Below are 21796 nucleotides of genomic sequence, written 5' to 3' on the forward strand. Positions count from 1 at the left end.
ATGGCGGAGCGGGTGCCGGAGCCCGAGGCGGAGGCGGAGGCTGAGGCGGGCGCAGGCGGGGAGGCGGCGGCCGAGGAGGGCGCGGCGGGCCGCAAGGCGCGGGGTCGGCCGCGGCTCACGGAGTCCGACCGAGCGCGGCGGCGGCTCGAGTCCCGGAAGAAGTACGACGTGCGGCGTGTGTACCTGGGCGAGGCGCACGGGCCCTGGGTGGACCTGCGGCGCCGCAGCGGCTGGAGCGACGCCAAGCTCGCAGCCTATCTCATCTCGCTGGAGCGCGGCCAGCGTAGCGGCCGCCACGGGTGAGGGGGCCCGGCTCGAGGGAGGGAGGGAGCGAGCGAGGGAGGAGACGCCCCCATTCCCCGCCGAGCCTGGTCCCGCCCCCTCTGCCCACGGCCCCGCCCCCGGCACCTGTGAGCCCCGCCCAGTGGCCGGGCTGCCGGCCTGGGTCTCCTACGGCAGGTCCTGGGACGCGCCTGGCTCGCGGCCCCGCCTCCCGTCTTTCCGACTGCCCAATCCTAGAATGCGCCCAGCCTCTCGACCCGCCTCTTAGCACTTGGCCCGCCCGCTAGATTTGTGGCTGCCCAATCCTAGTACGGGCCCCACCTCCAAGCGTTCTAACTGCCTAGTCCCTGGAGGGGCGGCCCCGCCTCTGAGGCCTTAATGCCCCTTCTTCCTTGTTGGTCCTCGGGATCTCACATGCCTCATCCTCTAAAACCCCTACTGTGTAGCCTGGGGCTGTGACTGGATACACTGGGCCACCCAGTCCTGTCCCTCATGAGGTTCTGGCACTCCATCTGGGGCTGTGTGTGGCCCCATTCCCACAACCCTCGACCCCAGACATAGGAAGACTCCCCACAGTCCAGATCGCATTCCCTTAAACCTCTTGGCTCCTGGGGAGCACCTTAGCCCATGGAGACTCAGTTGAAGAGGAGACCCCAAGTTAGCTGCTTAGGTAGAGGGCAGAGCCCTTTGCAGAGTCTCAGTCTTGAGAATGAGGAGTGTGGATGCAATTTTTCCCTTCCTGCCTAATAGGTTGGCGTGACAATTAAATGAGTTAAAATACAGCAAAAGGCTTAGAACATGGTTGGCACATAGTGAGCACTCCAGGTATTAGTGGTTATGATGATATTTGTTCTCTGTCGCAAGCAATGCTGCGACAGAATCCTTGCTGTGCCCTGGTTTTTATTTGCACACATTGGCATGTTTCTCTGGGGGGAGATTCTAAGGATCAAGAATCAACCAGATCCTTCTGCCTCCCTGGGGTGGCAGGCTGGCTTACATGCCCAGGAGTGCAGCAGGAAATGCTGGGCATTAAAAAAAACTCAAGCTAGTGTTCCATTATTGGAGTTTCTTTTTTTTAGACAGAGACATAGCACAAGCAGGGAAGGCGGGGGGAGGGGAGCAGGGTGAGAAGGAGAGAGAATCTTAAGCAGGCTCCATGCCCAGCGCAGCACAGAACCCAACTCGGAGCTCGATCTCACAACCCTGATAGCATGACCTGAGCTGAAATCAAGAGTGCCATGCTTCACCGACTTAACCACCCAGACATTGCCCCATTATTGGAGTTACTGACTCAGTTAATCTGGGTAGAGTTGCAGACCTTGTGCTTTTTTCTGCAAAGCTTCCAGGGAGACATTATGTGCAGCTGGAGTTGAGAACCACTGGGCAGAGGGAGCCCCTGGAGGTCCCTAAGCTGGAAGTGGTATTTGCAGAAGCTCGGTTTGTGTAGTCCTGCAGGCCTGGGGCCAGGACACTGAGACAACCCAGACAGGGAATGGCAATAACCGGATCCCGGGACACATGGGTAGTCGGAAAAATACACTACCCTGAGTGAGGGGTCTCCTGTGGAAAATGGACATGACCAGAGACAGGGCATCACTGGTTTAAACTCTTCAATTATTTGTAACTATCTTGTACCTGGAAGGATTTCAGTTCAAGACTATGTACAACATGGACCAGAAGACAGAAATGAAAAGTGGGATGAAAAGAGAAAGGAGGGGCGCCTGGGTGGCTCAGTCAGTTGGGTGTCTGCCTTTGGCTCCGGTTGTCATCTCAGGGTCCTGGGATCAGGCCCGTGTCAAGCTGTCTGCTTGGCGGGGAGTCTGCTTCTCCCTCCGCCTCTGCCCCTCCCCACCGCTCATGCTGTCTCCCTCTCTCAAATAAATTAATAAAATTAAAAAAGAAAAGAGAAAGGAAAAGGAGGGACACAGTGGGGCTAGGATCAGTGTTATTGGATTGAGGCATAAGTCACAGGGGACAAGGGCAGTTTTGTGGCATGGTGAGTTAAAAACCTGACCAGAGGGGTTCAAAAGACATGAAGAAGTGGGAATGGAGAAATGGCCATGAATTTGCCTCAGAGCCACGCAGCAGCCAGTGGGAAAGGGGAAACAATGGTCAATAGTGGAGTCTCCAGTGTCCATCTGTTTCAGGAACGCTTACTCAGTACCTGCTATGTCCCAGACACTGGTATAGGTGCTGATGGCGTAGCAGTGAGCAACACGAAAAATCACAGCCTTATGGAGCTGTCATTCTAGAGGGCAGAGACTTGTCCACTGTGCAAAGGTTGTCTATTACTATATATTTACTGTCATTTACTATAAAGAATAAATTATGTAGTGAGAGACAGATAGGGGCTATGTAAAGAAAAAAAGTGAAATAGGGAAAGAGGAATCAGGAGGGTGTGCTGGAGGTTTAAGTAGGGTGTTAGGGTGGGCCACAGTGAGAGGATAGCATCCGGGGTACAGACCTGAAGGAGGCCAGGGAGAGCCATGCAGATATCTGGGGGAAGAGCATTTGAGGAAGAAGGAATGGCAGGTGCAAAGGCCCTGAGGCAGGACCCAGCCTGGTGTGTACATGGGGCAGTGAGGAGGCCCGTGTGGCCGGAGCACAATGAGAGGATGAAGAGTGGGAAAAGGCGAGGACAGGAAGGTGACAGGGCCTTGTGGGCTGCATGGAGGACTCTGGTTTTTCCTTCCAGTGAAATGGGAGGCCTGATAGGATTTTTTTTTTTTTTTTGCTTTGCTTTTTTTAAGTACGGAATTTTGGACAGAGAGGTCCCATACCTGGCTTATATTTTAACAGAAGCACTCTCCAGGGTGTGTGTGGCAGGAGGATTGGGTGAGGGATGCCCTGAAACAAGGTTGGCTAAGAGTTGGCGTCTTTAAACCTCGTGATGGGCTCCAGGAAGTTCACTCTTCTCTCTAGCGTTGCATGTGTTTGAATTTTTCTTTTTACATCTTCAAATGTTAACAAGAAAATCAAAAGAAGCACACGGACTCCGATGTTGAGGCTGTGGTGGGGGAGGGCTGGAGCTGGCAGACTGGGAAGGAGCTGACTGCTCTCGTCCAGGTGAGTGAGGCGGGGCCATGCAGAAGTGGAGAGAAGTGGTTGAAATTAGGGCCAATGGGGTTTGCTGATGGGTGTGGATACGAAAGACGTCCCCCAGTTTGGACCCAAGCACCTGGAAAGTTGCAGACGCCGTTAACGAGAAGGGCTAGTTCGGGGGCAATAGGACAGCTCACGTGTGAGCCGTCTGCGAGACCCCTACAGGTAATGTTGGGGAAGCGTGCTGGTCGTGTTGTCAGGAGAGGGCCAGGTGGGAGATCCGGATTTGGCAGTCACCAGGCCAGTGATGGTATGGTGCTGGAGGGTGCCAAGGGGGCTTGGGTAGACACACAGGTCTGAGCCCGGCGCTCTCAGTCTGTGTTTAGAGAAGTCAGGGATACGAGGGAGAAGCAGCAACCTGGAGGCTGGTGGAGAACCCGCCGGGGCGGCGTCCTGGAGGCCACGGGAAGGATCTGCAGTCGAACGCTGCTGGGCCAAGTGAGGTGGCCACCCCGGGGGCCGAAATGGGGCAGTTGGTGGTATGATGGAGAAAACCCTGACTCGAGGGGCTCAAGGGAGACGGAGGAGAAGACAGGAAGGCTGTGCACGTGTATAAACAACTCAGAGGGGGACAGAGGAATGGGCGGAAGTTGGCAGGGAAGGGGCTTCAGATTATTTAAATCCAGGGTAGAAGAACTGGTGGTGTGTTTGGACACTTGGTGGGGATGATGAAGTCGAGCGTGAAAGCACATGGCAGAGGAGGGCGGAGGAGAACGGCTGGGCGCCGTTTGGGGGCTGGCCACTGCGAGGAAAGCAGAGCCCTGGAGAAGCCCCAGCAGCTGCTGTCCTCAAACAGGGTGATGTGTAAGGGGTGGAACTCGGAGAAGTGGGCAAGGGGAGGGAAGGCAGTTTGAGGTCTGGCCTCGTTTAATTGCCGCAGCAACTCTGTGTGGGAGGCACTGCTGTTTTCCCCAGATGAGGACACTGGGGTCAGAGGGGACGAGACACAGCTAGTCAGTGGCAGAGAGGAAACTTGAACTCGGCTCTGACTGGCACCAAACACCAAGCAGTGTTCCCAGCACCCCGGTCATGGCAAGGCCGTGGGTGCACAGAGGTGGCCATGGGTGTTGGGACTCGGGTGTGAGTGAGGATTGGGGCAGCCAGCCTCCCCCTTGCAGGGGAGGGGAGAGCCGTGGGAGGGGATGGAGGCAACTGGGATGGGGGTGAGGGAGGGGGCAGAGACCTGGACGGGGCAGAGCCAGGGGCAGGAGGGGCAGAGGAGCCCAGGGGAGCTGTCCTGGGACCAGACGTGGGGCGTGGGGGCTGCAAATTTTTAGCAGGCTGGACAGGGGTCAGGTGGGCTAGGTGGTGAAGCCGACAAGGGACCCTGGACTGCCTGTCAGGATAATTTGTGGTGAGAGCACAGTCTGGCCCGTAGCGGGGAGGCTCTGTGACAATGTCGACAATCACAGTGATCATCTCTACCACTTGCCGACTGGTTACTAAGTGCCAGGGGCTGCCCCAAGCTCTTTCAATGCACATAACCTCATGCCAGTCCCACAAGGAAGGCATGGTTATGATCCCCTGCTGCAGATGGGGAAACTGAGGCATGGGGAGACAAGGTTACCCAGAGTCTCAGGGCCTTCTGCTGCAGCGTAGAAAAGGAAGGATGAGGGGCACCTGGCTGGTTCAGTCGGAAGAGAATGCAACTCTTCATCTCAGGGTCATGAGTTCGGGCCCCACATTGGGTATAGAGATTACTTTTTTTTTTAAGATTTATTTATTTGAGAGAGAGAAAGAGAGTGTGAGTGGGGGAAGGGGCAGAGGGAGAGAGAGAAAGAGGAAAGAGAATCTCAAGCAGACTCCCCACTGAGCAACGAGCCTGATCTCACAACCCTGAGACCAGAGCTGAAATCAAGAGTCAGACGCTTAACCGACGGAGCCACCCAGGTACCCCGGGTGTAGAGATTACTTAAATAAATAAATTTAAAGGAAAAAAAAAAGGAAGGCTGAGGCAGCAGCCAGAGCGGGCAGGCAGACCCAGAAGCATGGTGTCAGGAGGGCAGAGGGAGGCCCCTCACTGGTCGAGGAGAGGTGACTCTGAAGCGCCTGCCCACAGCACGTGTAGAGCCAGTACTGGGCCCCAGCCGAGCGGCCTGGATGGGGTCAGGATCCCACCTGGCAGTTCTGGTGGCCATCGGGGTGCGGAAAGCCTTGGAGGGTCCCCAGCGTTGGGGCCCGGCCTTACCCTGGGCTCCCTGAGGCACACGGTCAGGGTGTTGGGCTCCAGCCAAAGCGGGGAAGGCCCCAGAGCCAGGCGGGTATGATGACCAGGGCATGTGGGCCCGAGCTGGCTGCAGGGGCAGGACTGATGGAGGGGGCAGCGCCTTGGCCTGGGACCCACACAGAGCAGGCAGTTCAGGTCGGGGGCAGGGTCGTTACAGGGCCAGGCATCCTGGCTCAGTCTGACGGTCTCCCCAGGGCTCTCAACCAGCCTGGGGGGCAGAAGCTTCAGGGCCCTGGATGGGGCAGTGCCGGTTTTGAAGCCGACTCCACAAAGGTCCTATTGCTATGGAACAAATGACCACGGACTTCATGGCTTAAAACCACATGGATTATCTCACATTTCTGCGGGCCAGGAGTCTAGCATGTTTTAGCTGCGTCTTCTGCTCAAGATCTCACAGGCCTGAAGTTTCAGCCAGCCGTGTCTTCATCTGGAGGCTCGACTAGGGAAAGAGTTGCTTCCAGACTCCCTCGGAGCATTGGCAGAATTCATTTCCTCCTGGATTGTACAGCTGATGTCCCCACAGCCTTGAGGCTGTCAACCAGGATTGCTCTCAGCTCCCAGAGGCCGTTCTCAGGTCCCAGCCCCTCATAGGCCTCTCCTAGCCTCGGCCTTAAGGGCTCCCCTGATTAGGCCAGGCCCACCTTGGAAAGCTCCCTCCTGATTGATTCCAAGTCACCTAGCCACAGGAGTGGTCTCCCGTCATATTCTCAGGCCACCCCACTCAAGGGGAGAGGATTATAGAGTGTGTGACCCAAGGTTGGGAATCGTGGGGCCAGCATAGAATTCTGCCTGCCCCACCGACTTCCTGTTACCCCTTTTCTGAGTTCTCCACTCCCTGGCCACGGGCCCCTGGGTAGGCAGCCTCCCTCCTCAGCCTCATTTTCCCACTTGGTGAAACAGGTGGTGATGCTAGACCACCGTCCAAGGGCTGGTGTCAGTGGAGGAGAGAGTCCACGCGAAGAGCCCTGGGAAATAGAACGGCAGCTACAATTCGGCCTTGAAGCCGTATGCTGTCATTAGCTCAGCATCAGCCAGGCCCTATGTTCACTCCCCCTGCCTCTCTCTTTCAGGAAGCCTTGGGAGCAGGTCCCCAAAAAGCCAAAGCGGAAGAAAAGTAAGTGGGGCTGCAGCCAGTGGGGAGGGGATGGGTGTTGGGAGTAAGTGGCTTTGTTGTTCATTCCCTCACTCATTCTCAGGCACCATTTGTGAAGGGCCGGCATGCACCAGTGCTGTGCGGACCAGGACAGACCCAGCCCTGCCCTCGCAGAGCCCACGGTCTCAGGGAAAGATGGGACCAGGCCCAGCAGGGCCGTAGCAGGGAACTGGGGGCACCAGGGGCCCAGAGGAAGGGCCGGACTCAGCTGGGCCTGGGGAGGGGCAGGGGGCAGGGGCCGGAAGGGGACTGGCACCTGTGCTGTGCCCGGTGGCGGTGCCCCCACCACCCCCATAAAAGGCCAACTCACCACCCCACGCTGCACAGCTGACAAGGGGCCAGGCCAGACTGCAAACCTGTGTCACCCGAGCAGTCCCCTTAGCTCCTGCACTGCCCCGCCTGGTGCATGGGTGTCACCCAGGGAAGAGCTGGACAGGGCAGAGGGAACAGCTTGTGCTGGGGCCGAAAGAGCGTGTCATGTGCCAGGCCGAGGGGAGCGTGGCGTGAGCAGTCGGAGTGGAGGCCTAGAGCGCCTTCCTCCTGCCCCTCAGCCACAGCCTCGGAGCCCTGGCGCTGTGGGTCTCGGGCCTTGTCCAGTGGGGTGAGGGCCAGCGGTCCAGGCCAGCCATCTGGTGGCAGTGAGTCCCCCTCCCTTCTCACAGCTGTCAGAGGCAAGGGCCAAGCTAAGTCTGTGACCTCCAAATCCCAAAAGGGTGAGGAGGGAGATAAGGAGGCAAGTGCTGAACTGGAGGGGCGGCTAGGGGTGGTGTCCCTGTTGTCCCCATGGTCGTCACTGGGTTGGAGGCCCCGGACAACATCCCTAGGCCCAAGGACCCTTCTGGGCGCCCTCCTCACCTCCCAACCTGGGAGATGGGGGGGGGTTCCTCCCCCTTGGCTACGGGACCAGCATCTTTAGATATATCACAGGTTCCATTTCTTGGGCATTCAAAGTGTACCCACCCCTGTTCTATGCCCTGTCGATGTCTTCCCTCCCTCCTCCCTGGCAGCCCTCAAGGAACAGGGACCGATATTCTCCCCTGGCCCAGGAGAGGCAGCTGAAGTTCAGAGAAGCCGAGTCACTTGCCTGGAGCCACCCAGCTACAAAGTGGCAGTCAGGATTTGAATCCCACAGTCTGTCTCCATTGGGTGCCCAGCTCCTTGAAGCATTTACTCATTCAGCAAACATACTGTGTGCCATGCCCTGTGTAGGCACTGGGGATACAAGAGGAGCAACAGACCAGTGTCCCTACCCGTGGGGAGCTGGCATTCTAGTAGGGAAGACAGAAACACAGACACAGATAACCACAGATGGTATCTAGATACTACGTGGAGAAAAAGAAGCAAGTCAGGTTGGCCAGAAGGATAGTGGGGAGGGGGTGGCAGACTGAGGGAAAGACCTGGGTGAAGGGGGAAGGGCAAGGCAGTCATCTGGAAGGAGACACAATCCGTGCAAAGGCTCTGAGGCAGGGCCATACCCTGCTCATTTCAGGAGCAGGGAGGAGGCCACAAGGCTGGGGTGAAGTGATCAAGGAGACCTGCAAGGGATAATGGAGCAGAACATGCAGGGCCTGGTGGGTCTGGGGAGGTCTTTGGCTTTTACCTCCAGCCAGGTAGGAGCCCTGGTGGATTCTGGGCAGAGAAGAGGCATGGCCTGACTCAAGTGTTTGCAGCAGGCGCCCTCTGCTGCAGGCCGAGCAGACTGTAGTGGGACAAGAGTGGGAGCAGAGAGACCAGGGCGGAGGGACTCAGCTGGTCCAGGCCAGAGACACTGATGAGGGTGAGTCTGTTAACAACAAGCAGCTCATGACCACTGCGCACCTATCATATGCCAGGCTCCACAGTTTACGGGGTCTCACCCATTCAGTGAGGCCGGTCTGGCCGGGGGGTCTCTTATCACCAGGGTGGATCTCAGTGCTGAGGGCCTGTTTCATCATCTGCACACTGGGGACGGGCCTGGACAGGGTGCAGGAAGGTGTCTCACCCGCCGGGAGCCGTAAGGCTGGGGCATCCTGGGGCTCCCGGGGGGCGAGCACCGCCCCTGACTCCGGCCCCGCCCCGTGTGCGCAGGGAGGCGGCGCAACGTGAACTGCCTGAAGAACGTGGTGATCTGGTACGAGGACCACAGGCACCGCTGCCCCTACGAGCCGCACCTGGCCGAGCTGGACCCCACCTTCGGCCTGTACACCACGGCCGTGTGGCAGTGCGAGGCCGGCCACCGCTACTTCCAAGACCTGCACTCGCCCCTGAAGCCCCTCAGCGATTCAGACCCCGACAGTGACAGAGGTGGGTCCGAGGGGTGAGGGCTCAGCGCTCCTCCTCCTCAGTCGCCCTGGACTCCCTGCCCTCGCGGGTCTTGTCGGTCTCAGGCCAGCACTGGAAGCATCATAGCAAGGAGGCCGGCGCCGGCGTTAGGGACGGCGCCCCGACCTGGCAGGCCGGGCCGCAGTCTGCTGAGTCCTTCTGGAGCTGAGAGGCGGTGGCCCCCATTTTCCAGAAGGACAGGAGAGCTTGGCCCACCTGTGCCCATGGCCAGCTGGGCTGGGGGTTGGGACACCTGGCTCGGCGGCTGGAGGGAGGGGTGGGTGCTGGGCCTCCTCAGGCTTGACTCCTCTCCTGGCCTCTTCCTCCTGTTTTCCCTGGCCCTTTCCCTTTTGGTTCTGGGCTGTCTCTCCCAGCCTCATCCTCTTCCCCTCTCTGTTCTCCTCCTTCCTTCCCATTTCTCTGTTCTTGAGCTCTCTCTTGTTCCCCCTCCCTCTCACACTCTTCTGTTTCATCCTCTCCCTTCTGTCTCCTGCCTTCTCCCTGCCCCCAGTCTCCCAATCTCCCCACACCCCACTCCCTTACCCCCATCTGTCTCCCCACTGCCCGTTGTCTGCCGTCCCATGTGGGTCACGTGTCCTGAGCCGGCAGCAGGACTGGGAGGGACTCAGTTACTGAGGCCCAGTTGGCCCTGGTAGGGGAGCAGAGGAGACGCTGTGGGTGGCGAGGGGCTGCCTGCCTGCCTGCCTGCCGGCCTCAGGGGCTCAGCTTCAGCTGCAAGAAGGAGCACGGGGCCCACTGCCAGGTGCCCTGCCAGGGCTGAGGGTGAGGTCAGTCGCCAGGGCTGAGCCCGCGCTGGCAGGAATCTCAGAGCAGGTGGCATCCCAGCTGGCCGAGGGGAAGCCGTGGGCGAGAGGTGTTCCAGGTGGGCCCCCTGGCCAACGGCTGTCCCGTGTGCGTCAGCCAGACCCCAACATGCAGCCGGCTCTTCAGCCATTCTCTCCCCGCTCCAGGTCCCCCCCCCACCAAACCACCCTGAGTCCTCCCTACAGCTCTTCATTAGCCCCACTTGACAGTCGAGGAAACCAAGGCCCCAGGACTAATGTGACTGACCCCTCTGGTGATGGGTCCACTGGGCTGGGGTTGGCACCCAGAGGAGCCCCTTGTACCCCCACCCAACTTTGACACCAGTGGCTGCCAGATGTGGCTCTCAGGAACGAGTGCTGGGGTCCAGGGCGGGTCTGCTGTGGCTGCAGTCTGGCCTTCACAGCTGGACGCTACAGCTGGGGAGGCAGTTACAAGGAGGGGCCAAACCCCCTACCCCACCCCTGCTGCCATCCCAGGGCCATGAGTCAGGGATGGGGCATTATGGTAAGAGTGATCATAGAAACACTGATAGGGCACTTACTCAGAGCCTGGTACTGTCCTAGGCCCTGTACATATATTTACTCATTACCCCAAACACCCCCTGGGGTAGGTGCCAACTTATCTCCAGGCCCAGAGAGGTTACATAAGGCGCCCACATTCACACAGCTGGAGGGGGGAGCACCAATATTCCACCCCCAAAGTCTGGCTCCAGAGCCTGTGTGTTCCATGTGACCTTCTGGGAGGGTAGGACACATGGTCCCCAGACAGTGCACCCCAACTCTCTCAGGAGTGTGTAACCGAGGGTCATTTCTTGATTTTTCTGTCCCCCGTTTCTCCCCGTGTGTGGACTTTAGCATGACATGCCTGGGCAAAATGTCGGTCTCCTTGACCTTCATCACAACGTTGGGCTGAGAGTCATTCATTTTTACAGCCGTGCGTTCAGTGTGCTCCAGGCGGCCTTCTGGGCACTGGGGCCTGTGCACAGGGCCCCCCTATCCTGTGGAGCTTATGATCTAGGGGGGAAGCAGAGAGGAAACAAGATAAACAATTAAAATCTAGAGAACTCTGGTATTTTGGAGTGAAATAAAGGAGAGAAAAGAGTGCTATTTGAGATAAGGTAGTCAGAGGCTTCCCTGAATAAATACATTTTAGGAAAGGGTCTGATGGAGGTGAGGGAGGGAGCCCCTGCAGGTGTCTGGGAGAAGGGTGTTCAGGCAAAGCAAACAGCAAATGCAAAGGCCCTGAGGCAGGAACCTGCCTAGTATCCCTAAATACGTGGATGTAGTGCCAGCGGGTTTTGCTGACAGACTGGAAGTGGGTGTGAGAGAATGAGAAGTCAGGGCAGCCCTAGGACTTCGTTTGGCCTGAGCACCTGGAAGGACAGAGCCACCATCATCCCTTGAGATGGGGATGACTGGGAAGGGTGTGGGCTTTTTCTTAGGGAAGATTCAGAGCCCAGAATTGCTGGGTGGACTCTGAGGTGCCTGAGAGACACCCCCCCCCCACCAGGGGCAGCAGAGGAGCCAGGAGGAGGTAGGAGTCCCCAGCCCCACAGGAGGTCCAGGCGGGAGCTGTCCACATGGAAGCATTGGGTATGGGTGGTGGCAGGGTAATAAAAATCAATATTCGATCTTTGTCCCTGGTTCCTGGCACAGAGCTCCTAAAACCCTTGGAATTCCTGAGTGATGGGAATGTTCCTCATTGTTCATCATGAGCCCCTTTCATAAGGGGCCCCTTTGGAACACACCTGAGTCCGTGCTAATGAGGTGACTCAGGCAGGGTCCCCTCGATAGCTTCAGGATGGGGGCTGGTCATCAAAGGCCAGATGCATGATTAGACGGGGGATCTCAGCCCCACCCCTGGCCCCCAGGGAGCAGCCTGGGGCTGGAGACTGGGTTGCAAAAACTCTTCAATAAGGAGGTCCAGAGAGCTTGCAGGTTGGTGAACACCTCGAGGTGCTAGGAGGGTGGCGTGTCTGGAGAGGGCATGACAGCTTCCGCCCCAGCCCCCACACCTTGCCCTGGGCACCGCTTCCATCTGACTATCGCTGAGTGGCATCTCTTGTGATAAAACTGTAGCTATAAGTAAAGCATTTTCCTGAGTTCCGTGAATCGTTCTAGAAAATTATCGAACCTGAAAAGAATGTCGTAGAAACCCACAATTTAGAGCCAGAATTACAACGGCCTGGGTCTTGTAGCCAGTGTCTGAAGCGGGGCCAGGTAGTCTTGTGGGACCTGAGTCATTAACCCATGGCATCCGAATTGAATCGTCAGACACCCAGCTGGTGTCAAGAACGAGGCAGGATCTACACCATCAGGCTAGCTGAGACCCTGGGGTGAGTGGAGCACTGAGGAGAGCCCTGGCTAGAACCTTCCAGACCTGTAAGAGCCAACGAGGCTAAGAAGGGGACACCAGGGAAGGGCCAGAAAAACAGAATTTGGGTCTGGAGGCACAAGGGGGACTGAGAAATGACCAATGTTTGTGGCACCGAGGGGGTTACCGTGCCCCCTAGTGAGCCCTCGACAGAGTGTTGCCGCCACTGTTGCTGTTGTGACTGTCCCCTTTCCTCTGTCACCACAGTGGGCAATGGCCTGGCGGCCGGCAGCTCCGACTCCTCCAGCTCAGGCTCCAGCTCTGACTCCGAGGACCCCCCTGAGGGCCAGCCACCCAAGGCAGTGGCGGCGGCGGCGGCGGTCACCCCCACCAGCCCAGCGGGCAGCAGCGGGCTCATCACTCAGGAGGGCATGCACATCCCCTTCGACGTCCACCACATGGAAAACCTGACCGAGCAGGGCACCCCGCTGTGCCCCAACCCGGCAGGCAGCGGGCCCGAGGCCCTGGAGACGGTGGTGTGCGTGCCAGTGCCCGTGCAAGTGGGCCCGGGTCCCGGCACCCTCTTTGAGAACATGCCCCAGGAGGCGCTGGGCGAGGTGGTGGCCAGCTGTCCCATGCCGGGCATGGTGCCTGGCTCACAGGTGATCATCATCGCCGGCCCCGGCTACGATGCCCTCACAGCCGAGGGCATCCACCTCAACGTGGCCGCAGGCAACAGTGCGCCCGCTGGGGGCCTGGGGGATGAGGTGCCCTGCGCCATGATGGAGGGTGTAGCTGCCTACACCCAGACGGAGCCCGAGGGCAGCCAGCCCGGTACCATGGACCCTGCCGCCCTGGCAGGCATCGAGACCAAGAAAGGTCTGGGGGGGCCGCACCGGTCCAGGGGGGCTGGTGTGGTCTCTGGCAGGGGTTGCGGCGGGACCTGGGAGGAGGAGGGAGGGTGGAGGGGTGGCCCTGGAGCCAGCGTCTCAACCGCAAAGTCCCCCACGGACACCCACCCTGTGTCCACCCCGTAGAGAAGGAGGACCTGTACATGCTTAAGAAGGAGGAGAAGGAGGAGCCCGTGGCCCCAGAGCTGGCAGAGCTGGCGGCGACGGTGCCCGAGAGCGCAGAGCCCGAAGCGGAGGCGGACGGGGAGGAGCTAGACGGCAGCGACATGTCGGCCATCATCTACGAGATCCCCAAGGAGCCCGAGAAGTGGGTGCCGAGGCAGCTGGGGGCTGGGACAAGGAGCAGCCCCGGGGCCCACAACCTGCCTGGTGTGAGAGCCCTGATGCCATGGGCCCCTTCCCCTCCAGGAGGCGGCGGAGCAAGCGGACTCGGGTGATGGATGCCGATGGCCTGCTAGAGATGTTCCATTGCCCCTACGAGGGCTGCAGCCAGGTCTATGTGGCCCTCAGCAGTTTCCAGGTGAGGCCACCACCCAAACAGGCCGAGCAAGGCCTGCTTCCGTTTCCCGCGGCCTGTGTGCTGGTGTCTGTGGCTCACAGAGGGCTCGACTTGGCCCCATCGGGTGCCACTGGCCTGCCTCCCACATGCTCACCTCTCAGCTTCTCACTGACCCTACCTCGGCCACAGGGCACCAGGAGTCACCTCGCTGCCTCCCCTTCCTGCTCTCCATTGCCCTGTCGTGCCTTCTCAGCCAACCTGAACTCGGCCACCTTCTTGGCTCCGGATGCCTCTTCTCCAGGCTCAGCTCAGGATGCCCCTCCGGCAGGAAGCCCACCCTAGTCCCCCAGGGTTGGCGGGGCCTGCGAGCCCCAGGTCGCTGCGCCACCAGGACGTACCTGTAGTTTGTCCTCCGGAGCCTGGACGGGATGTCCCAAGGGCAGAGACAGGGTCCTGTCACATTCCCACCTGAGGCAGGAGGCGGCACCGGTAGGCCTTTGAATTTGCTGAGTCTCCTTTTCCAGCGTGTGTTGAGCACCGACCGGGTGCCAGGCCTAGTGCTGGGCACTGGAGCTACAGGTGTGCTGGTGACTTAAAGAATAAAAGAACAAAGGAGTGACTGAGGGGGCTGCCTGCTCCAGACCTGGGGGCAGCGCAGGTCCGTGGCAAAGCCTGCTGTGGGACTGAGAGCCCTGGGATCCAGGCCAGCCCTGCCACTGCCCACCTGTGAGGCATGGGCCAAACCCTAAGCCTCTGGAACCTCATCTCCCCATCCATAAACCGGGCCAATAGCAGGCCCCCCCACACACACAAGGTTACGACAAAGCTGATTAATGCCCCTGGCCAGGCCCTGGCTGTTGTGGGTGCACAGGAAAGCTGGGGTGGATCCCAGTTGTGTCCCTGGGCCTTTGCTCAGAGCTGGGAGGCCCTCGAAAGGGCAAGGGCACCCCTCTTCAGTCCTCCAGAGAGGCTGGCCCTGGCCTGCCTCCCAGCAGCCCTTATCTGCCTCCACCGTGGAGAGCCCTGGAGGTGGGCCCATGGCACCCACAGCCCCACTCCTGCCCCTCTTGCCTACAGAACCATGTCAATCTTGTGCATCGGAAAGGGAAGACCAAAGTGTGTCCACACCCTGGCTGCGGCAAGAAGTTCTATTTATCCAACCACCTGCGGCGGCACATGATCATCCATTCAGGTCAGACCCAGGGTGGGGCTGGCAACGCGGGGCCCAGGGTCGTGGGCTTGGATCTCGGGCGGGGGAAGGCCGGCTGAAACCCCAGGGAGCACTGGGTTCCCAGGCATAGGACTGCCCCCGCCCCCAGGACTGCCACCCAGGGCGTGGGCTGCTGACTCAGTGGGTAGCTGTGGTGCCTGTGTCCCGCGGGAGGGCACAGCTTCAGATTTTTCAAGAGGCAGGAACCTTGGATTTTTATGTGAAATCGCCCCGAAGTTCAAATATTGGGGTCAAATTCAGACCCACTCTGGCTTGACAGTTTGGACTCCGTGCCTCCCGGGGAGCTGAGCTCACATTTCAGCTCTGCCCCGGCGCCCTGCCGGGCAGTCTCTGAGCCTCATACGGGGCTGTGAGCTGCCCTCGGTAATAACCGCCCTCGTTATTAGAGCCAGCAGTGGCTCCCAGAGGCTGTGAGGCTGTGGGATCTGCTGTCCCTGCGCCCAGAGGTCCGGGAGACCGCCCCGGAGACCCGGTTCCGGCCGCGCAGCAGGGACATCCCGCAGCCCCTGCCCCCGACGCCGGGGCGCTCAGCTCCGCATCTCCCCCAGGTGTCCGTGAATTCACCTGCGAAACCTGCGGCAAGTCCTTCAAGAGGAAGAACCACCTGGAGGTACACCGACGCACGCACACCGGCGAGACGCCCCTGCAGTGAGTGACAGGCTTCCCCTCGAGGGGGCTGAGAGGGAGGGGGGTGTGGACCTGGACCGGCAGAGGGCGGGTCCACCCCTCGGATTCCTCGTAGTTTGGGCCCCGCCCCCAATGCGGCCCCACCCCAGTCTGACCCCGCCCCCGGTGTCGCCCGCCGGCTCCCGGCAGGTGCGAGATCTGTGGCTACCAGTGCCGACAGCGCGCGTCGCTCAACTGGCACATGAAGAAGCACACGGCCGAGGTGCAGTACAACTTCACGTGCGAGCGCTGCGGGAAGCGCTTCGAGAAGCTGGACAGCGTCAAGTTCCACACGCTCAAAAGCCACCCAGACCACAAGCCGGCCTGACCCATCCAACCACTGACCGCCCCTATTTATTCGTCCGCTCGGACAAGATGCCCTGGCTTGCCGGGGCCCGGACAGCCGCGGGGGCCTCCCGGACCGCGGGCCGGAAGGAGGCGCCCCTGCCCTGCCTAAGGGCTGGGTCCCCCGGGGCTGGTCCCCCCCCAACCCTACCCCATCTCTGGAGGTGGCGCCTGGGGCACTGCTAGAACTGTGTCAAGAGAGCAGAGCGAGATTAAAAAGCGAGAAAAGAGACGCCCTTCCCCTAGGCCTGGATGATTTGGGGGGCCGGGCCCCTCTTTGTCTCCATCCTGGTCCCTTTCTGAGCAAGGCCAGGGCAGGTGGTGATGCCCCTACATGCCGGACAATGCCCTTTCCCTAACAGCCTCTGCTATGCCTCAGCTATCTGGGCCTGGCAGCTCTGAACACTCCCTGCCACAGGCCCAGGGTTGGGAAGTTGGGAGCCTGGGAGGCCACGGGACATCTCCCAAGACTCAGGATCCTGATGCCCACTCCTACATCTCCCATAGAACACGTATTCCCCACCGTCAGAAAACTCAGGGGCCGCTTGGGGAGACGTTCAGAAGACCCCTAAATAAGACATCTACAGCTGTGACAAATGCCGTGCAGGAAATAGAGTGATGTTAGTTTCTGGCTGTTTAAATTGGTGGTCAGGGAGGTCCTCTCTGAGATGGTGGCATTTGAACATAGACCAGAATGACAAAGAGGTTCCGTCCCTGAAAAAAGCTGGAGGAGGCAAATCCCAGGCCGAAGGAACAGCCAGTGCCAAAGCCCTGAGGTAGAACGGCTCGGCGTGTTCCTGGAACAGGAAGCCGCGGTGGGGAGGGGAGTTGGCAGCGACGGGGCGGCTGCCCTGGCCCCATTTCCCGGAGGAGGATGCTGAGGTCGCCGCCGCCTCCTGTCGGCCGCCAGCAAGACAGGCGGGGAGCGATACGAGGCCGGCGGCCGCCAGGTGGCGCGCAAACTGCGTGGGCCCTGGTGGCTGCAGCCACGTGACCCCGGGGACCGCAGCCGCGAGCCCGGGCACGTGCCCGAGGGAGCCCTGTGGCGCCACTCGCAGATTGGCCCCTTGGCTCCTCACCAGCTCGTGGGGGCGGGGCCGCAGCTAGGCTTCATTTTACACTTTGGACCGGGTATTGTCCCAACCAGGGACGGAAGTGTCGGCGAGGATGAGCAAGTCCGGCCGCTGGGGCCACCCACGCGAGCTCCCCAAATCCCCCAGGGCTCAGTCCCCTTCGCTATCCCTGCACGTCCAGAGCCAGCAGTTTCCATGGAAACCGCAGCAGGGTCTGCGCGCCCGGGAGGAGCTCCCCTCCCGGCACAGGCACAATTTGCAATCCGATAGGAGCCAGGAGGAACACGGGATGGGGAACAAGCCTTCGCTCGGGGTCTCTATGTTAGACAGCCAGGTCGCCCCGGCAAACCCAAGAGGGGCCACCCGGGGACCTGCAGCGCCACCGCCCAGATTGCGCGGGCCTCCGTGATTGGCCTGTTCTCTCCATCAGCGTGGCAGTGCTCTCTGCTGCGCGCTCTCTCATTGGCTCAATCTCGAGGGCATCCTCCCTCAATTGGTTCTCCCGAGGGCAGTCCCTGATTGGTCAAATTAGGCTCTCCTCGCTGGGTTTGATGGCATTCTCGGACAGTCTGGAACCTAAAAGGGCGCGCAGGGACGAGAATAGGGTGGAGGCTGCGACTCCCGGATTAGGGGCCCCGTGCTACCCAGCCCGCAGCGCCCTCGGCCAGACCGTCGGGCCGCTGTCTGTGGTGCTGAAGTCTCATTCGAAAACGACCCTGCCCTAGTGAGAACACTTCCTCCTGCCTGATAGCCGTCCCGACGTAAACGTGTCCTTGAGCCCGCACACCAAAGGAGGCTGCACCAACTGCTATTGCTTGAAAGAGAAGCCAGATTCCCCCTAGCTGAGAAGAAGCGTGACTCCACAGGCAGGCCAATCCTGAGCTCGGAAAGCCAGGACATTTATACAACAGATCCACCCACCCAAAATTTATGGGGTCTGAGAAGGCCCGGTGGTTTCCCGGAACCGCAGCGCGCCAGTGGGTTTGGCCTGGAATCCTAAGCCCCAAACTTCTTCACCCCCTTGGAAAAGTGCCTAGTGCCCTTGTACTACGGGGTGCCAGTCCCCACCTTTCTAACGAACCTTTTGAACCTAACCCATTCAAAAGCCGCAGGGTCCCAGTTCCTTCTGCAGGCAGACGAGAGCCCCTGCCACCGCCACCGTTCTCCATTGGTCTTGGGAGGCTACACCTGCTACCCCCAAATCTGGGGACCTGAGCCTCTGCTCATAGAAATCTTGGTTCCTCGTCCCTTTCCAATCTTCTTGATGGACAGCAACTCCGGAAGTTCGTCCAATCGGGCCACCGATATCTCCTCGCTGTCTTCGCCCCAAGAGCTCAGGGTGTTGGACAGAGGAGGGGAGCCTTCCCTGTCTTTCCGGCAGAAAGCCTGCCCAAGAAGGGACGGCAAAGCAGAAAGCAGAGTCCACGGGGGCAAAGGGGCCCGAATCTGGCAACCCGAGCCCCCAGGGCGTGCTTTCTGGGGGTGCGGAGTCCCAGCCAGCGCGCGCTCGCTTCCACCTGCCGCGCCGTCGGGCGCCGGGAGGAGGCGGGGCTCAGCTGCCGCAGCCAATAAGCGACGCCGGCTCTGGCAGCTGCTCCTATAAAGGGCTGGGGGCGGCGGCGGCGCGGCCCAGAGCGCGGAGCGCGCAGCGCGGGCTGGAGGGTGGGAGGGAGGGCGGGCGAGGGGAGAGGACTGAACATCCAGGACCGGACAGGCCCGGCCGAGGGGCGGCGGCGAAAGGCAGAGCGCCGCGATCTCTGTCAGGAAGCGCAACCTCCCCGGGCCCCGCGGGGCCGCGCAGGGGGCGTTCTCAATCCCGCGCCCGCTCCCTCTTTCCATCCCCTGCCGCCCGCAGGCCACCCCGGGGCCCGGCTATCCGCGCGCGCGTCCTCGGGCTCGGGCCCGTCCCCGGCCCTCGAGGGAGCCGCCGTCTTCATCTACACCTCTGCAGCGGCCGCGCCAGAGGCCGCCCGGGCAGGACCCCGGCGTGAGCATCGAGCGCCCCCCAAGGAGTGCACGACCCCCGGAGCCGCCCTCAACACGGACCGCGCCCGCCGGGCACACAAGAATGGTCACTGTAGGTATTCCCTTGTCGCTGAGATGGAACCTGGTTGGGGAGGGGTTAGGCACAGGCTCCGCGGAGATGGCGGGGGGTGGGGTGGGGGGGTAGGACCAGGCCTAGCTAGGCCCCGGTGGGGGGGGTAGGACCGAGCCTCGGGGTCTGAGAGTGGGCTGGGCCGCACCCATAGTGCTGGGGGCGAATAGAGCCTGGCCTGAGAGGCCTTAGGGAGCGGAACTCCGATTCGGGGAGGCGTCCTGCGGCGCCCTGGGGGCGGGATTGCCCCCCTCCAGCAGGCCTGATGGGGGAGGGGCCGCAGCAGCGGAGGATGCCTTCTCCATCCAGGCCCGGACCCCGCAGGCCTCCCAGGCAAACGCAGGGCCCCAATCACTGGTGCTGGGCCAGGACAAGGCGGCAAACCGTCCCCGAGAACCCCGGGAAAGCTCGTCCTCGAGCCCGTCGACCTTGCGGCAAGCGGGGAGGGGAGAGGAGGGGGCGCGCCCGGAGGCCCCGCGGGCCCGCCGCCGCTGCCGCCGCGTCCCTTTGTTTCTCGGAGCTTCTTAGCGGGCCGTAGCCTCGCGCGGGCGCCTCAGGCTTCGGGGAGGGGGAGGGGAAAGGAGGGCCCGCGGCGGGGGGGCTTCCTGACTCCTGGGCCCCCGCTCCACAGGGAATGGGGCAAGGAGCTCAGGGATGTCCCCTAGGCCAGGTCCAGGCGCCCCACCCCGCCAGGGCTCTGGGCCTCGGGGTGACCTTGAGAGCGCCCGCCCGCCCGCGCCGCTCGCCCCACTGCCGGTGCTTTCAGCAGCTACCGAGCTGGTCAGCTCCCGAGCCCGCGGCCACGCCCGGCCACGCCCTGTATAACCACGCCCCTGCCCCGCCCATCTGGACCCCGCCCCCTGGGGCCCCCAGGGCCCGGCCTCGCCCGAGCCCTCGGATTTCCACTCGGCAACCCGGGCGTATCCCGGGGGCGGGGCTGGCCAGTCCTAGCCCCACCCCGGCTCCACCCCCGCCCCCGCCGCGCGACTCCGCTCCCCGCGCCGCCGCGCGTCCTTTGTCTGGTCCCAGCGCCCAGGCCTCCTTCTTCCGTACTTACTGTCTTTCCGGTCTGTGTGTGTGTGTCTCTGCGCACTGTGTCTCTTTCTGGGCCTCTTCTTGGAGTTGTGGCGAGCACAGTGGGTGGAGGGATGCTCTGCACTCCCTTCCTGCATGGGACCCTGGGACCCGCCCACCTGGCTCCCTGCTGTGTGACCTTAGGCAGGCTCCCTCTGCTCTCTGGGCCTCAGGCTGCCAACCCAGGTGCAGGAATGTGCGTGCAGCCTCCTGAGGACCCTCAGAACCCCCACAACAGCCCAGCATCGATTCCTCTGATCTGTTCCTTCATTTGAAAGAGGGAAACTGATGCACAAAGGGGCGAGGGTGTGGTCAGAGGTCACGCAAGGGCCTTGAAGCCCTGGAAGGCCTGGTTACTCCCCTAGAGGGCACTCAGGCAGAGGTCCACCATGGGGACAGGCTGGGAGGAAGTGAGGGGATAAATTGAGACAGTGAGAGCCCTACATGGAGGGAGAAGGACCCAGAAGTGGAGGGCCTAGTTAGCACCACGTGGTGGCCCAGCCTTACCATGCATAGTCACTCAATGCCCTATTGTCGCCAGTACCCAGGCATCTATCACTGTGACTGGGGCGAGGGGGCACAGCTGGGGCCAAAGGGGTCAGTCACAGGCGGGTCTACAGAGCACGTGACTGCAGGTGTGTACCCTGCAAAATCCATTTGTCATATGTGTGTGCAATGGTGCAAAAGAGTTGGCAAAAGAGAGAGGGAGGGGGGACAGATGGGTTCAGAGGGGAGAGAAGGACAGAGAAACAGAGGGGGGAAAGAAGGAGAGAGAAACAGAAAGAGGGAGAGAACCAGAGGAAAAGCTGAAGAGACTGGGAGGGAAGGTTCTATTGCTCCCACTTGGTCTCTGCCTCCCCATCTTGGATACCCTCCTCCCCTCTGAGTTCACCCCTCCACTCCTGACCTGGGACAGCCCTCCAAGGTCCCTGTGATCCCCGAGTCATCCCAGGCCACGCATTTGCTGTGGGCTGGGGCCGGGCGGGTGTGGTCTCCACCAATCCGATCCCTATTAGCGGCTCAGCCGGCTGAGCTGCAGAGGAAACGCGACACTGATCCTGCTAAGCTCTGGCACAGATGGGAGGGAGATGGGGTGCTGGGGAGATTAGTAGGCTGGGTCTCAAGATCCCAATTACCTTTTAACCCCATCCAAGTTGAGGACATTTGGGGTGGCTCTGTAGGCTCTGGGATAATCAGATCAGTGGTCAAACTTCATCACTACCTCTGCTACCGGTCACTCCCAGGCAAATCACAGGTCCCTCTGACCCTCAATTTGTCCATCTGAGAAATGGAGATGATCTCTGGCTTTCAGTGTGGTTTTGGGAAGTCAATGAAACCTTTGCACCTGCTCAGTGCCTGGCACATGGTAGGAGTTCCAACGCTGGGATCTGCTGTGTCCTGAAACAGTGTTTTGTGTACTGATAATTATTGGGGGGGGGGCTCCCCAAGCAGACATTATCAACCAGTCACAGAACTCTAGTTTGCCGAGCCCAGAAGGGAAATCAGAATCCATCTTCGTGCGTGATGAACCTTGGTGCCGTATCTTTAGTGGAGGGACAGAGGCCCAGGGAGACAGTGTGAGTGTCAGAGGATACACAGTAAGAAGGTTGGAGCCAGAAGCCAGCACATGGTGGCAGCCAGTAAATGCTTGTTGAATTGAATGGGTAGATTCAGCGAACAGAGTGGGTTTAAATGTAGT

General features: G+C 60.6%; 2 protein-coding genes across 2 annotated transcripts in view; both read left to right on the forward strand.

The window, feature by feature from the left end:
* Positions 1-16087, forward strand: ZNF653 (zinc finger protein 653). Its single transcript, XM_040629280.1, has 9 exons — positions 1-299; positions 6682-6725; positions 8832-9047; positions 12471-13082; positions 13241-13421; positions 13523-13634; positions 14691-14805; positions 15393-15492; positions 15661-16087. The coding sequence occupies exons 1-9, from the start codon at positions 1-3 to the stop codon at positions 15836-15838; spliced, it is 1857 nt and encodes a 618-aa protein (XP_040485214.1). The 3' UTR covers positions 15839-16087.
* The window catches only part of ELAVL3 (ELAV like RNA binding protein 3), a 20704-nt gene continuing 14793 nt past the window's right edge, over positions 15886-21796 (forward strand). The window contains exons 1-4 of the mRNA XM_040628269.1: positions 15886-15974; positions 16766-16986; positions 18784-19009; positions 19284-19461. Of these exons, the coding sequence (XP_040484203.1) occupies positions 15886-15974; positions 16766-16986; positions 18784-19009; positions 19284-19461 (714 nt within the window). The remainder of the gene's footprint in view (positions 15975-16765; positions 16987-18783; positions 19010-19283; positions 19462-21796) is intronic.

This window comes from Ursus maritimus, unplaced genomic scaffold (genome assembly GCF_017311325.1).
Source record: "Ursus maritimus isolate PB19 unplaced genomic scaffold, ASM1731132v1 scaffold_14, whole genome shotgun sequence".
Lineage (NCBI taxonomy): Eukaryota > Metazoa > Chordata > Mammalia > Carnivora > Ursidae > Ursus > Ursus maritimus.